The sequence below is a fragment of the Protomyctophum bolini genome (genome assembly GCF_963924005.1).
Source record: "Protomyctophum bolini genome assembly, chromosome: 14".
Taxonomy (NCBI): Eukaryota; Metazoa; Chordata; class Actinopteri; order Myctophiformes; family Myctophidae; genus Protomyctophum; species Protomyctophum bolini.
The window spans coordinates 881,554-896,553 of record NC_137875.1 but is presented as its reverse complement, the minus strand read 5'-3'; the positions used below and the strand labels follow the sequence as shown (position 1 = coordinate 896,553).

Here is a 15,000-nt window from a genome sequence, read left to right as displayed (position 1 = left end):
TCACTGGATTATAATTTATTCAGACAAGAGCTAGGCCTATAATTATTCACTTATGAATGTTCTTTATCAGTGTCTTGAGGGCCCATGCCCGCAGCCCCCCCCCCCCCCTCTCTCTCTCTCTCTCTCTCTCCCTCTCTCTCTCTCTCAAAAGACGACTTAATTCCCCATATGGATCAATGCAGGCTGCATTGACATATATCCGATATTTTTTATCAGAGCTGCATTATGCAGCCCCGCTAAAAAAATATTGGATATATGTTTTACCTCTGCAAAGGTGTGAGTGAGCACCCGCCTTGGTCCCGAAACTTAATTAAATAAATAATAATTATATTGCTGCGCGGAGCACGCACCGTAAGCTTGGAAATCTTTTAATTTCCTTTGGTGTCCTTTGATGGATTGGTGTCAGTTTGTACATAGGCCCTCATTTATCAATCGAGTGTAAAATCTGCCACAGATTCGAGTGCAGGTTTCGTAGTACACCCACGTCGCCACGGCATTTATAAAGTGATCGCAAACAGCTGATCCTTCCTTAATTTCGTTCTGACGTTAATAAATGTGACGGCTGAAATCTATCGGGCACGCGCTCGTTTTTGCGTCATGAACGTTCTGGAATACGTCCTGAAACCATGGTTACATGGACTTGCTGCCCCAGCTCTCTCATACACACACAGACGCACGCACGCACACGCAACTTGCAACTTGCAACTTGTTGTATCTTAAATAAATAAACCTGCATGAATTAAATAAAGCTGTAGGTCTGTTTCTCCTCTCGCTTCGCTTCCCCCTTGCTGCCCGCCTCACCCCCCCCCGCACGCACGCTGACGCACATATCGCAATTTGCAAGCAACTGTCACTGTGTGTTGTTAGTTGTACAGTTATATTAAATTATTAAAGTATTTTTAATTTAATATACAACAAGATCTATTAGTGAACGAAAACCTGAACCTGTGAACCATGAATTAAATAACAAATAGGCGCGCGCGCGCGCACACACACACACACACACACACACACACACACACACACACGCTGCTGTTTTGCATAGGTGCTGCTCCGATCCTGATCCTGTCCTGTCTGCCTGTCTGTCTGTCCGTGACACCGTGATCAACTGACCATGCACGTTCGACAGTCTATTTAGATTGCCTCACAGTCGCTAGTCGCTGCAGTGGATAGGCTGTCAACTCAACTCAACTGTCAATATATGAATGTGCAGCTAAAACCGGAGCCCATGTGGCTGGCACTGGTGGAGTGGTGGTGGTGCAGGGCTGGCTGGGTAGCCTACATCTCCGATGCGGTTCCCACTTGCGCTGGCGGTACATTTGGCATTCGAGCGACGCGTCGGGTTTATTAAACGAGGAGGAGATTGCACATGTAACTCCAGAAAGACATCGGCCTACTGTAGATTAGGCTACAGTATATAGGCTACCCATGCATGTTGGGACTCTCCGCAGCTGCAGGCAGCACTGCACTATAGGCTATACTTTCCAACGTCATGGAAATATTCCAGCACAGACAGCCCAAATCCTCGCATGTATGCGCTCATGCAAAACACTGTTTAAATGGCTTAAATCAAGTGCGATTTTAATTGTAAAGTTGGAAAGCTCCTATAAATTTAATATGACAAAAAGACACATCTTGTAGGTCCATTCCTTTTTTCTTTTTTTACATGTATTCCATATACATACAGTTTTATATTAACATTTTAGGAGTGAATACATATGTTTCGATGCCTTTGGCAGCCTCTCAGCTGGTCAAACAATGCTGCTCCGCCGTTCTGCGACAGAAAAACATGCGTACGCCAGCTGAGGAGCAAACGTGGATTTTGAACGTTGTCACGTTCAATTTCAAGCTTTGGCGGAAATGGTAAATGTCAAAAATGTCGGTAATTTCGGCATGCACCCATATTTTGGCGTACGCACGGTTGATAAATGAGGGCCATAGTGCCTATATAGTAGCCTACAGTGGTGCAAAAACAATATAACATGAAAGCTCTAACTTGTTCCTGCTCCCACATGTGTACAATTATTAAATTAACAGAGTGCGGGCTATATTCATATACAGCAGTGATTCCTTTCCAGCATTTCCCGATCACTTGGCACCCGCTGCATTCAACATGACAGACACCTGCGATGCGCCTGCGCACCTGTGGTACAACACACCCCTCTTTGAATTGCACGGCGAAAATTCGTAGCTTGATCGGACGGATAAATACGACATCTGTTCACGCCTCCGTTACACTGTGGCGTATTTCTCTTTTGTGAAGTGTGTGTGTGTGTGTGTGTGTGTGTGTATTTATATACCTGTGAGGACTGTGATCAGGGCCAGGCCGTGGTACTGGGGACAGTCCCAGTAACCGGCCTCTCCCAGGAGGTTCCGGTCCAGGACCAGCTGGTAGAGTTCTTCTATCCAGACCGTGGAGAGCAGAACCAGCACACCGCTGCTCTGCACCGCACACACAAACTCCTTCTGAAACGTGCAACGGCACGCACATGCACACGCACGCAATGCACAAAATGCACGCACACACACACACACACACACACACAAAGTTACTGCCAAATCCCATTCTGGGCCAACCTGACTCTGCCAGATGGGGGCGGTATTGGGTAACCATGTTCCCCAACACAGCATCCATTTGAGATCTCTCAGGGAGTTGAGCTAACACCGAAACCGCTCCCGGTTCGAACCAATCAGCGTGAGCTAAGGGCGGGATATGTGCTAAAACCGGATGTGACGCTATATAGAAGCGGCTGGTCCGCTGTTGTGTTGTATTTTTTTTTTTTCGGGGCGCTGCTCGGCTACGCTGATCTGCGGTCGGTCTAGCGAAAAGAAAAGAAACATCGTGAAAATGTGGCGCAAATCTTTGAATATATATTCTTTCAGAGCGAACGTTTTTAACTCATACCAGGTGTACACTACTACTGTAGTGTGTTATTTACCAGACCTCCACCAGGGGGCGGTGTTGTACTGTAGTGTGTTATTTACCAGACCTCCACCAGGGGGCGGTGTTGTACTGTAGTGTGTTATTTACCAGGCCTCCACCAGGGGGCGGTGTTGTACTGTAGTGTGTTATTTACCAGGCCTCCACCAGGGGGCGGTGTTGTACTGTAGTGTGATATTTACCAGGCCTCCACCAGGGGGCGGTGTTGTACTGTAGTGTGTTATTTACCAGGCCTCCACCAGGGGGCGGTGTTGTACTGTAGTGTGTTATTTACCAGGCCTCCACCAGGGGGCGGTGTTGTACTGTAGTGTGTTATTTACCAGGCCTCCACCAGGGGGCGGTGTTGTACTGTAGTGTGTTATTTACCAGGCCTCCACCAGGGGGCGGTGTTGTACTGTAGTGTGTTATTTACCAGGCCTCCACCGGGGGGGCGGTGTTGTACTGTAGTGTGTTATTTACCAGGCCTCCACCAGGGGGCGGTGTTGTACTGTAGTGTGTTATTTACCAGGCCTCCACCAGGGGGCGGTGTTGTACTGTAGTGTGATATTTACCAGGCCTCCACCGGGGGGCGGTGTTGTACTGTAGTGTGATATTTACCAGGCCTCCACCGGGGGGCAGCGTTCTGCAGTGGTAGAAGTCACAGCAGCACAGTTTGAGGTTGAGAAGAAGAGCGTAATACGACACCACGTAGAGACCGTCAGCGTTCATCAGTGAGTGACAGCCCACCGCGACCTCCGACCCCGATGACATCACACCTCCTAGAGAGAGAGAGAGAGAGAGAGAGAGAGAGAGAGATGTCAATTTCCGTTGCTGTAGGAGGGAAACCTCATAACTCCAAAAAAACTATTGAACGAATGGAAAGTAGCAAAACGTGATTTGGACAAAACCTCTTAACTCCATTGGACCCTCAAACTATCTGCTAAAGCAACCAACTCCACCACCTCTCCCCCTCTCAAACTGTCTGCTATAAAGCAGCTAACTCCAACACCTCTCCCCCTCTCAAACTGTCTGCTATAAAGCAGCCAACTCCACCACCTCTCCCCCTCTCAAACTGTCTGCTATAAAGCAGCTAACTCCACCACCTCTCCCCCTCTCAAACTGTCTGCTAAAGCAGACACCTGATTAATGTCATTAATACAATCACAGCATACTTGAAATAATAGTTATTGGGTCAATTCATGCCTCCGACAAGCATTTTGGAGAGGCGCTAGCCCCTCCTATATACAGCTTATTGTGAGGGGCATCTACGTTTATATGTCTATGATTTCAACTGCTTCAAATGCTACTCCTGAGGCCCGTTGGTTAGTTTTAGAGAGGTTCAGAGGGTGTGGTGAGGTCTGATTGGTCAGGTTTAGGTTTAGGGGGTGTGGTGAGGTCTGATTGGTAAAGGTTTAGGTTCAGGGGGTGTGGTGAGGTCTGATTGGTCAGGTTTAGGTTTAGGGGGTGTGGTGAGGTCTGATTGGTCAAGGTTTAGGTTCAGGGGGTGTGGCCTCTCACCGGCTTGGAGTCCCGAGCAGAAGGCCGAGGAGAAGCTCTGCAGTGATTGGTCGACCTCCTTGGCCCCGTCTGCGCCGGCCAATCCCAGCAGCCGAGGCAGCAGCGCGGCCAGCGATTGGACGAAGAGCCTGGCGCTCTGTTGGTCCGCCTCCTGGTGACGCAGCAGCTTGAGTGACAGGGCCGCCGCCCGCAACGACCTCTGACCTTTATGGGGGGATCTTTAATTAACTCTCAACAGTGTACAGTGAAACCAAATGAACCCTTGTAGATCTATAACTGTTGAGAGTGTCCATTTGGGTCCATATGGTTTCATTTTACAGTCTCAAGAGTTACATTATTGTTAAACATGTGCATTAGTTAATCAATTTAATGTGCAAGAAGTCTACACATAACTAGAGAATGTAAGAATAATGTATATTTTGATCAATGTTTGCCTGTCATCTCTCCTAATGGTACCAACGTCATGTTATCTCTACTAATGGTACCAACATCATGTTATCTCTCCTAATGGTACCAACATCATGTCATCTCTCCTAATGGTACCAACGTCATGTCATCTCTCCTAATGGTACCAACATCATGTTATCTCTCCTAATGGTACCAACGTCATGTTATCTCTCCTAATGGTACCAACACCATGTTATCTCTCCTAATGGTACCAACATCATGTTATCTCTCCTAATGGTACCAACATCATGTTATCTCTCCTAATGGTACCAACATCATGTTATCTCTCCTAATGGTACCAACATCATGTTATCTCCTAATGGTACCAACATCATGTTATCTCTCCTAATGGTACCAACATCATGTTATCTCTCCTAATGGTACCAACATCATGTTATCTCTCCTAATGGTACCAACATCATGTTATCTCTCCTAATGGTACCAACACCATGTTATCTCTCCTAATGGTACCAACATCATGTCATCTCTCCTAATGGTACCAACATCATGTTATCTCTCCTAATGGTACCAACATCATGTTATCTCTCCTAATGGTACCAACATCATGTTATCTCTCCTAATGGTACCAACATCATGTCATCTCTCCTAATGGTACCAACATCATGTTATCTCTCCTAATGGTACCAACATCATGTTATCTCTCCTAATGGTACCAACATCATGTTATCTCTACTAATGGTACCAACATCATGTTATCTCTCCTAATGGTACCAACATCATGTTATCTCTACTAATGGTACCAACATCATGTTATCTCTCCTAATGGTACCAACATCATGTTATCTCTCCTAATGGTACCAACATCATGTTATCTCTACTAATGGTACCAACATCATGTTATCTCTCCTAATGGTACCAACATCATGTTATCTCTACTAATGGTACCAACATCATGTTATCTCTACTAATGGTACCAACATCATGTTATCTCTCCTAATGGTACCAACACCATGTTATCTCTCCTAATGGTACCAACATCATGTTATCTCTACTAATGGTACCAACATCATGTTATCTCTCCTAATGGTACCAACATCATGTTATCTCTACTAATGGTACCAACATCATGTTATCTCTCCTAATGGTACCAACATCATGTTATCTCTACTAATGGTACCAACATCATGTTATCTCTCCTAATGGTACCAACATCATGTTATCTCTCCTAATGGTACCAACATCATGTTATCTCTACTAATGGTACCAACATCATGTTATCTCTCCTAATGGTACCAACATCATGTTATCTCTACTAATGGTACCAACATCATGTTATCTCTACTAATGGTACCAACATCATGTTATCTCTCCTAATGGTACCAACACCATGTTATCTCTCCTAATGGTACCAACATCATGTTATCTCTACTAATGGTACCAACATCATGTTATCTCTACTAATGGTACCAACATCATGTTATCTCTCCTAATGGTACCAACACCATGTTATCTCTCCTAATGGTACCAACATCATGTTATCTCTACTAATGGTACCAACATCATGTTATCTCTCCTAATGGTACCAACATCATGTTATCTCTACTAATGGTACCAACATCATGTTATCTCTACTAATGGTACCAACATCATGTTATCTCTCCTAATGGTACCAACATCATGTTATCTCTACTAATGGTACCAACGTCATGTTATCTCTCCTAATGGTACCAACATCATGTTATCTCTCCTAATGGTACCAACATCATGTTATCTCTACTAATGGTACCAACATCATGTTATCTCTCCTAATGGTACCAACACCATGGTATCTCTACTAATGGTACCAACATCATGTTATCTCTCCTAATGGTACCAACATCATGTTATCTCTACTAATGGTACCAACATCATGTTATCTCTCCTAATGGTACCAACATCATGTTATCTCTCCTAATGGTACCAACATCATGTTATCTCTCCTGATGGTACCAACATCATGTTATCTCTCCTGATGGTACCAACGTCATGTTATCTCTCCTAATGGTACCAACATCATGTTATCTCTCCTAATGGTACCAACATCATGTTGTCTCTCCTAATGGTACCAACATCATGTCATCTCTCCTAATGGTACCAACGTCATGTCATCTCTCCTAATGGTACCAACGTCATGTTATCTCTACTAATGGTACCAACACCATGTTATCTCTCCTAATGGTACCAACGTCATGTTATCTCTCCTAATGGTACCAACACCATGTTATCTCTCCTAATGGTACCAACATCATGTTATCTCTCCTAATGGTACCAACATCATGTTGTCTCTCCTAATGGTACCAACGTCATGTTATCTCTCCTAATGGTACCAACACCATGTTATCTCTCCTAATGGTACCAACATCATGTTATCTCTCCTAATGGTACCAACATCATGTTGTCTCTCCTAATGGTACCAACATCATGTTATCTCTCCTGATGGTACCAACATCATGTTATCTCTCCTGATGGTACCAACGTCATGTTCTCTCTCCTAATGGTACCAACGTCATGTTATCCTCTCCTAATGGTACCAACATCATGTTATCTCTACTAATGGTACCAACATCATGTTATCTCTCCTAATGGTACCAACGTCATGTTATCTCTCCTAATGGTACCAACATCATGTTATCTCTCCTAATGGTACCAACATCATGTTGTCTCTCCTAATGGTACCAACATCATGTCATCTCTCCTAATGGTACCAACATCATGTTGTCTCTCCTAATGGTACCAACATCATGTTGTCTCTCCTAATGGTACCAACATCATGTCATCTCTCCTAATGGTACCAACATCATGTCATCTCTCCTAATGGTACCAACATCATGTCATCTCTCCTAATGGTACCAACATCATGTTGTCTCTACTAATGGTACCAACATCATGTTATCTCTACTAATGGTACCAACATCATGTTATCTCTCCTAATGGTACCAACATCATGTTATCTCTCCTAATGGTACCAACATCATGTTATCTCTCCTGATGGTACCAACATCATGTTATCTCTCCTAATGGTACCAACATCATGTTATCTCTCCTAATGGTACCAACATCATGTTATCTCTCCTAATGGTACCAACATCATGTTATCTCTCCTAATGGTACCAACATCATGTTATCTCTACTAATGGTACCAACATCATGTTATCTCTACTAATGGTACCAACGTCATGTTATCTCTCCTAATGGTACCAACGTCATGTTATCTCTACTAATGGTACCAACGTCATGTTATCTCTCCTAATGGTACCAACGTCATGTTATCTCTCCTAATGGTACCAATTCAAGCAAAATCTCGCATTTTCACATTTCACACATTTCACTTTTTCACACATTTCACATTTTCACACATTTCACACTTTCACACATTTCACTTTTTCACACATTTCACATTTTCACACATTTCACTTTTTCACAGATTTCACACATTTCACTTTTTCACACATTTCACTTTTTCACACATTTCACTTTTTCACACATTTCACTTTTTCACACATTTCACTTTTTCACACATTTCACATTTTCACACATTTAACTTTTTCACACATTTAACTTTTTCACACATTTCACACATTTCACTTTTTCACACATTTCACTTTTTCACACATTTCACTTTTTCACACATTTCACACATTTCACACATTTTCACACATTTCACATTTTCATTTTCAGACAGTTGAACTCTGACCTGGACAGTTGCGTCGGGGCGCCATCTTGTCTCTCAGGCCCCTCCCCTTCCTCCTCTCCCCTCCAGCGCGCTCCTCTTCCTCTTCCTCATCCTCATCATCCTCGTCCTCCTCGTCCTCCTCGTGGTCCAGAGAGCCGTTGTCGTTGTCGGAGCCGATGTCCGACACGTCGGAACGACCCGAGTCCTTCTCAGCAGCCATGGAGTACTGATCACATGACTCACACTCTGTACGCGATAGGTCCTGCTCCTCAATGCTGGGAGAGAGACATAGACACACAGAGAGAGAGAGAGAGACTTTTGACTTTTTATGAAACCCTTTATTTACAAACTAAAAAAGGCAACAATCACTTGTTTTCAGTCAAACATTAATGTCATTAACCCTAAAGGGCATTTTACATAAAAGATCAAACCAAAACATAAAATAACATCAACTGAACAGATAGCATCGTTATTCATTCAACACCATTTTTGCACTAAACTAATGCAGAGGGTTCATCCAGTGACCTGAACCCCCCATACACTAAACTAATGCAGAGGGTTCATCCAGTGAACCCCCCATACACTAGACTAATGCAGAGGGTTCATCCAGTGACCTGAACCCCCCATACACTAAACTAATGCAGATGGTTCATCCAGTGACCTGAACCCCCCATACACTAAACTAATGCAGATGGTTCATCCAGTGACCTGAACCCCCCATACACTAAACTAATGCAGAGGGTTCATCCAGTGACCTGAACCCCCCATACACTAAACTAATGCAGATGGTTCATCCAGTGACCTGAACCCCCCATACACTAAACTAATGCAGAGGGTTCATCCAGTGACATGCTGCTGCCGCCCCTGAACCCCCCATACACTAAACTAATGCAGAGGGTTCATCCAGTGACATGCTGCTGCCGCCCCTGAACCCCCCATACACTAAATTAATGCAGAGGGTTCATCCAGTGACATGCTGCTGCCGCCCCTGAACCCCCCATACACTAAACTAATGCAGAGGGTTCATCCAGTGACATGCTGCTGCCGCCCCTGAACCCCCCATACACTAAATTAATGCAGAGGGTTCATCCAGTGACATGCTGCTGCTGCCCCTGAACCCCCCATACACTAAATTAATGCAGAGGGTTCATCCAGTGACATGCTGCTGCTGCCCCTGAACCCCCCCCCCCATACACCGAGTCCTCCACCACACCCAGCCCGTCTCTGGACACAACACAACAGTACAGTAGCCTGCAAGACCATTTTCCTCTCCCCTCCTGTGATACTCAAATGGACGAAGAAGCCAGGCGAGTAGGACTCAAGATCAACATACAAAAGAAAAAACAATGAGGATTAATCCAAGGAACCAGGAAAGAATCCAGATCAATGGACAAGATCTTGAAGAAGTAGAGCAGTTCACTTATTTAGGAGCCACAATTTGCAAAGAGGGAGGTGGCATGAAGGACCTGAGGAGTAGAGTGTCAAAAGCAAGAGGTGCATTCATCAGACTGAGAAACACCTGGAGCTCAAACAACATCATGAGAAGAACAAAGCTAAAACTGTACAGGACACTAGTGTTGCCAGTACTGCTATACGGATGTGAAACGTGGAAAATGAACAAAGGAGACAACAAGGCAGTTGATGTGTTTCCATCCTGATGAAGGCCCATCCTGGCCCCTTCCAACCAGAGGCCCATCTGAGAATCAGAGCCTACACGTAGCAGGCTCCAGCCGCTCCACCATTGTCCAGTCAACCAAAGCGCCAAACCAAGCTCACAAGCGGCCGGGCTGTATCATCGTCCAGGTAATCTTCATGTCCACTGAAGACAAAACCAAGTGCAAAAGAGGACCCAGCGCACAGAAGGAACCCAGCGGCACCACCACCATCACACTAGCCACTTTTCAATTTCCAATTCCGCATAAACCCTCTGCACCAGTTTCTTCACTCTGAAAATATCTTGCGTGGTAAAAGCACACTCCTTCTGTTAACTTCATGTTTTTCTTGGCAGCCGTCACAAAACTCTTCCTATCTGGGAAGTACTTTTCAATTTGGATCAGTCTCATGTTTTCATTTCTGACACTCCATAGAAATTTTTCTTTTTTTACACATGTTTCATCATCGCTCACCCAACCAAAAGTACTATCTTCTGAATTGAGTTTTCTTTTCACCTCGGTCACTTTTTTTGCTTTTGTCCCATTTGACCCTTTTGCCTTTTATTTTCTGCCCCCCCACCTTTACCCCTTCCTCCTCAGCCCCCATCTCCTCCTCTATCTGCCCCACCACCTTTACCCCTTCCTCCTCAGCCCCCATCTCCTCCTCCTCTATCTGCCCCCCCCCCCCTTTACCCCTTCCTCCTCAGCCCCCATCTCCTCCTCCTCTATCTGCCCCCCCCCCCTTTACCCCTTCCTCCTCAGCCCCCATCTCCTCCTCCTCTATCTGCCCCCCCCCCCTTTACCCCTTCCTCCTCAGCCCTCATCTCCTCCTCCTATCTGCCCCACCACCTTTACCCCTTCCTCCTCAGCCCTCATCTCCTCCTCCTATCTGCCCCCCCCCCCTTTACCCCTTCCTCCTCAGCCCCCATCTCCTCCTCCTATCTGCCCCCCCCCCTTTACCCCTTCCTCCTCAGCCCCCATCTCCTCCTCCTATCTGCCCCCCCCCCTTTACCCCTTCCTCCTCAGCCCCCATCTCCTCCTCCTATCTGCCCCCCCCCCTTTACCCCTTCCTCCTCAGCCCCCATCTCCTCCTCCTATCTGCCCCACCACCTTTACCCCTTCCTCCTCAGCCCCCATCTCCATGTCAGCTACTGTAGCCCCTCCCTCCTCCACTTGACTGACAGGAGGACTACTGTCCTCTTGGGAGCTCATGTCAGCCACAGGTTCAGCATTAACATAAGGATATCCTACCTGACCTGGTGCAGACCTGCACGCACGCACACACACACACACACACACACACACACACACGCACACACACACACACACACACACACACACACACACACCTGTAGTTGTCGCTGTAGCGAGACCCTTCGTGGTGAGAGCGCGCTCGGCTCTCCACAGACAGGAAGTTGGTGATGTCAGGGAACACCAGGGCGTGGCCTCTCTGCACCACGTCTGGAGGCACGCCCCCTCGCTCCACAAACTCCGCCTCCCGCACGCCTGCACGCACACACACACACACACACAAACACACACACACACACACACACTCTAGCATTACACCAGTCCTAGCTACATGTTTAAGCATTTATTTCATATTTACATGTCTTCTGTGGTCTCTATCATTACACCTATAGCTACATGTTTAAGCATTTATTTCATATTGACATGTCTTCTGTGGTCTCTAACATTACACCTATATCTACATGTTTAAGCATTTATTTCATATTGACATGTCTTCTGTGGTCTCTAACATTACACCTAGCTACATGTTTAAGCATTTATTTCATATTTACATGTCTTCTGTGGACTCTAACATTACACCTATAGCTACATGTTTAAGCATTTATTTCATATTGACATGTCTTCTGTGGTCTCTAACATTACACCTAGCTACATGTTTAAGCATTTATTTCATATTTACATGTCTTCTGTGGACTCTAACATTACACCTATAGCTACATGTTTAAGCATTTATTTCATATTGACATGTCTTCTGTGGTCTCTAACATTACACCTATAGCTACATGTTTAAGCATTTATTTCATATTTACATGTCTTCTGTGGTCTCTAACATTACACCTATAGCTACATGTTTAAGCATTTATGTCATATTTACATGTCTTCTGTGGTCTCTAACATTACACCTATAGCTACATGTTTAAGCATTTATGTCATATTTACATGTCTTCTGTGGTCTCTAACATTACATCTAGCTACATGTTTAAGCATTTATTTCATATTATTTACATGTCAATTTCAGCTCTGACATTTATTTCAGACATGCTCTAGTATGTGCAGAATCTGCCTGTGTTATTAAAAAGTAAAAATAAAAGTTTTTTTCTCTGGAATTTGCGCGATGGCAGTCCCTCAGTCAAACCGGTACCACTCTGATAGAAACCTCATGTTTCTATGTCAGTGGTTGTCTCACACTATGTCATGTCAAGGACCCCAAGACGTTTATGCATTTGGCCGACCCCCATCTGAAAATATGTAGTTCCAGGGACCCCCCCCCCCCCCCCCGTAGCAAAGATATGAGTTAAAAACGCTCTGAAAGAATATATATATTCAAAGATTTGCACCACCATATTTCACGATAAAAAAAAAAATAGCAGATCTACAAGCTCATAGCACGGCACCGAGTGCCGTGCTATGAGCTTGTAGATCTGCTATCCTCGCCTAGAACGGATTTAAAAACGTGAAACGACGGGACTCAGCCGTCGAAGAGTTTTAAACAACGCCACTGACCTCCGCCCCCGAGGTGCGGTTGGCTGTCGGAGGAGGAAGGGGAGGTGACCCCCTCCGGCCCCTCCCCCTCCTCCGTGTCCAGGGGGGCGTGGCCTGTCTCCGTGGTGCCGTCCAGGGGGGCGTGGCCTGTCTCCGTGGTGACGCTGATGCTGATGTCAGGGCTGCGCTCCGCCGCCTCCCACGGAGCGCGCTCCGACGACAGGACACGCCTCTGCCAGCGAAACTCCTCCTCCTTCAGCTCAGGCGGTGGCGGCGGAGGGAGCTCCGCCCCCTCCTTCAGCTCGTCCAATCGTCTGAGGAGCAGGCGGACCTGTGGGGTTGAAAACACACTCGATGCTTTGGACGGGTATGCTCGTCCTGTCAAATGAACGCGCTCGGTGCTCAGGACGGGTATGCTCGTCCTGTCAAATGAACGCGCTCGGTGCTCAGGACGGGTATGCTCGTTTCTAAGGCGTTTTACATCGACCTGAGAATGCTCACCTGTCCATCATGTAAGCCCCGCCCCTGGGACAGCTCGTCCAGCGCAGACAGCAGAGCGCAGGCACAGGAGACCGACCAATAGCACGACTCCACGCCTCCTTTAAGACACGCCTCCGTCATCCCATCCATCACCCTGAAATGTTATAATAATTCATAATATTATTAAGGGACCTTTTCACAAAACTCTACAATATGCCAAAGGGTGAGGAAGCAAAGTAAAGATTATGTGTTGGATGGCGGTACGGTCGCTAGTCACGGTAGATTTATTCATACCTCCCGTTGTTGTCGATCGCAGTGGGAGTGTTTTGGCTACATTTAGCTACTTCAGCTACATCCGGGATATGGATGAAATAACCCCGATTAAATAAATAGATGAAATAACCCCGGGGCAATCGGAACTGATGTCACCAGTTGTTGACAGATGTAAAGATATAGTTACAGTTTGAGGAGGTCCAGGTGAGACTTCCTCCTGGAGAATGAGCGCTTCCTGTTGTCCGGCTCGGAGGAACACGGTCCCACCAGGTCAAACAACCTCTGAGGAGAGCAGAGGATCTACACACACACACGCACGCGCACACACACACACACACACACACACACACACACTTAGTTTTCGTCAGTGGAAAAAGGTAGTCGACGAACATTTTTCGTCATAGTTTTAGTCGACGAAAACACTACATACCTCCTTCATAATGCGTAGGGCCTCCGTGCGGTTCTGGGGAGGGGCTACATACCTCCTTCATTATGCGTACGGCCTCCGTGCGGTTCTGGGGAGGGGCTACATACCTCCTTCATTATGCGTACAGCCTCCGTGCGGTTCTGGGGAGGCGGGTACAGCAGTATCCGGTGGTACAGCGACTGGAGGACGGGTCTCATGGACTCCATGCCGCCCACCAGGCGCACCAGCTCCGCGGCCACGTAGCACACCGTGCGCACTACCGCCGCCGGCCTGGCGGGGGCGACGGAGGAGCAGCCCGAGCCGCGGCCCTGGTCCGAAACCCCCGGGGCGGGAGGAGAAGAGGAGGAAGAAGAGGAATCCGCTTCCTGGCTGAGACCTGGGGGGCGCGTTTACAAACCACGGTACAATCTGGAATTAAGCATTTTTATTATTATTAATTATTACTATTATTATTGTTGTTGTTGTTGTTGTTATTGTTATTATTAATGTTATTAGTATTATTATTATCAATGTTATTGTTGTTATTGTCCTTTACGTTTTGTTTGTTTTATTTTGTCTTGTTTTGCTTTTGTTTGTTCTTTGTTTGTTTTTTTCTGTTGTATTTTCATAATTTATAGCTTTTTTTTATATTAAAAGGGCAGGCATTATACGCTGAGGCTTCTGCCAACACTCCCTTTTGGTCAACAAAAAACCATACCAAACCTTACCAGGCCTCAAACCTAAGGCCTGAGGTCTACCATACCAAACCATACCAGGCCTCAAACCTAAGGCCTACCATACCAAACCATACCAGGCCTCAAACCTAAGGCCTACCATACCAAACCATACCAGGCCTCAAACCTAAGGCCTACCATACCAAACCATACCAGGCCTCAAA

General features: G+C 46.0%; 1 protein-coding gene across 1 annotated transcript in view; it reads right to left on the bottom strand.

The window, feature by feature from the left end:
• The window catches only part of arfgef3 (ARFGEF family member 3), a 72,219-nt gene that overhangs the window by 41,534 nt on the left and 15,685 nt on the right, over positions 1-15,000 (bottom strand). Inside the window, exons 11-19 of the mRNA XM_080781582.1 lie at positions 14,231-14,499; positions 13,884-13,996; positions 13,445-13,577; positions 12,965-13,274; positions 11,560-11,716; positions 8,656-8,833; positions 4,439-4,637; positions 3,539-3,699; positions 2,301-2,466 (exon numbers count right to left, since the gene is read on the bottom strand). Of these exons, the coding sequence (XP_080637708.1) occupies positions 2,301-2,466; positions 3,539-3,699; positions 4,439-4,637; positions 8,656-8,833; positions 11,560-11,716; positions 12,965-13,274; positions 13,445-13,577; positions 13,884-13,996; positions 14,231-14,499 (1,686 nt within the window). The remainder of the gene's footprint in view (positions 1-2,300; positions 2,467-3,538; positions 3,700-4,438; positions 4,638-8,655; positions 8,834-11,559; positions 11,717-12,964; positions 13,275-13,444; positions 13,578-13,883; positions 13,997-14,230; positions 14,500-15,000) is intronic.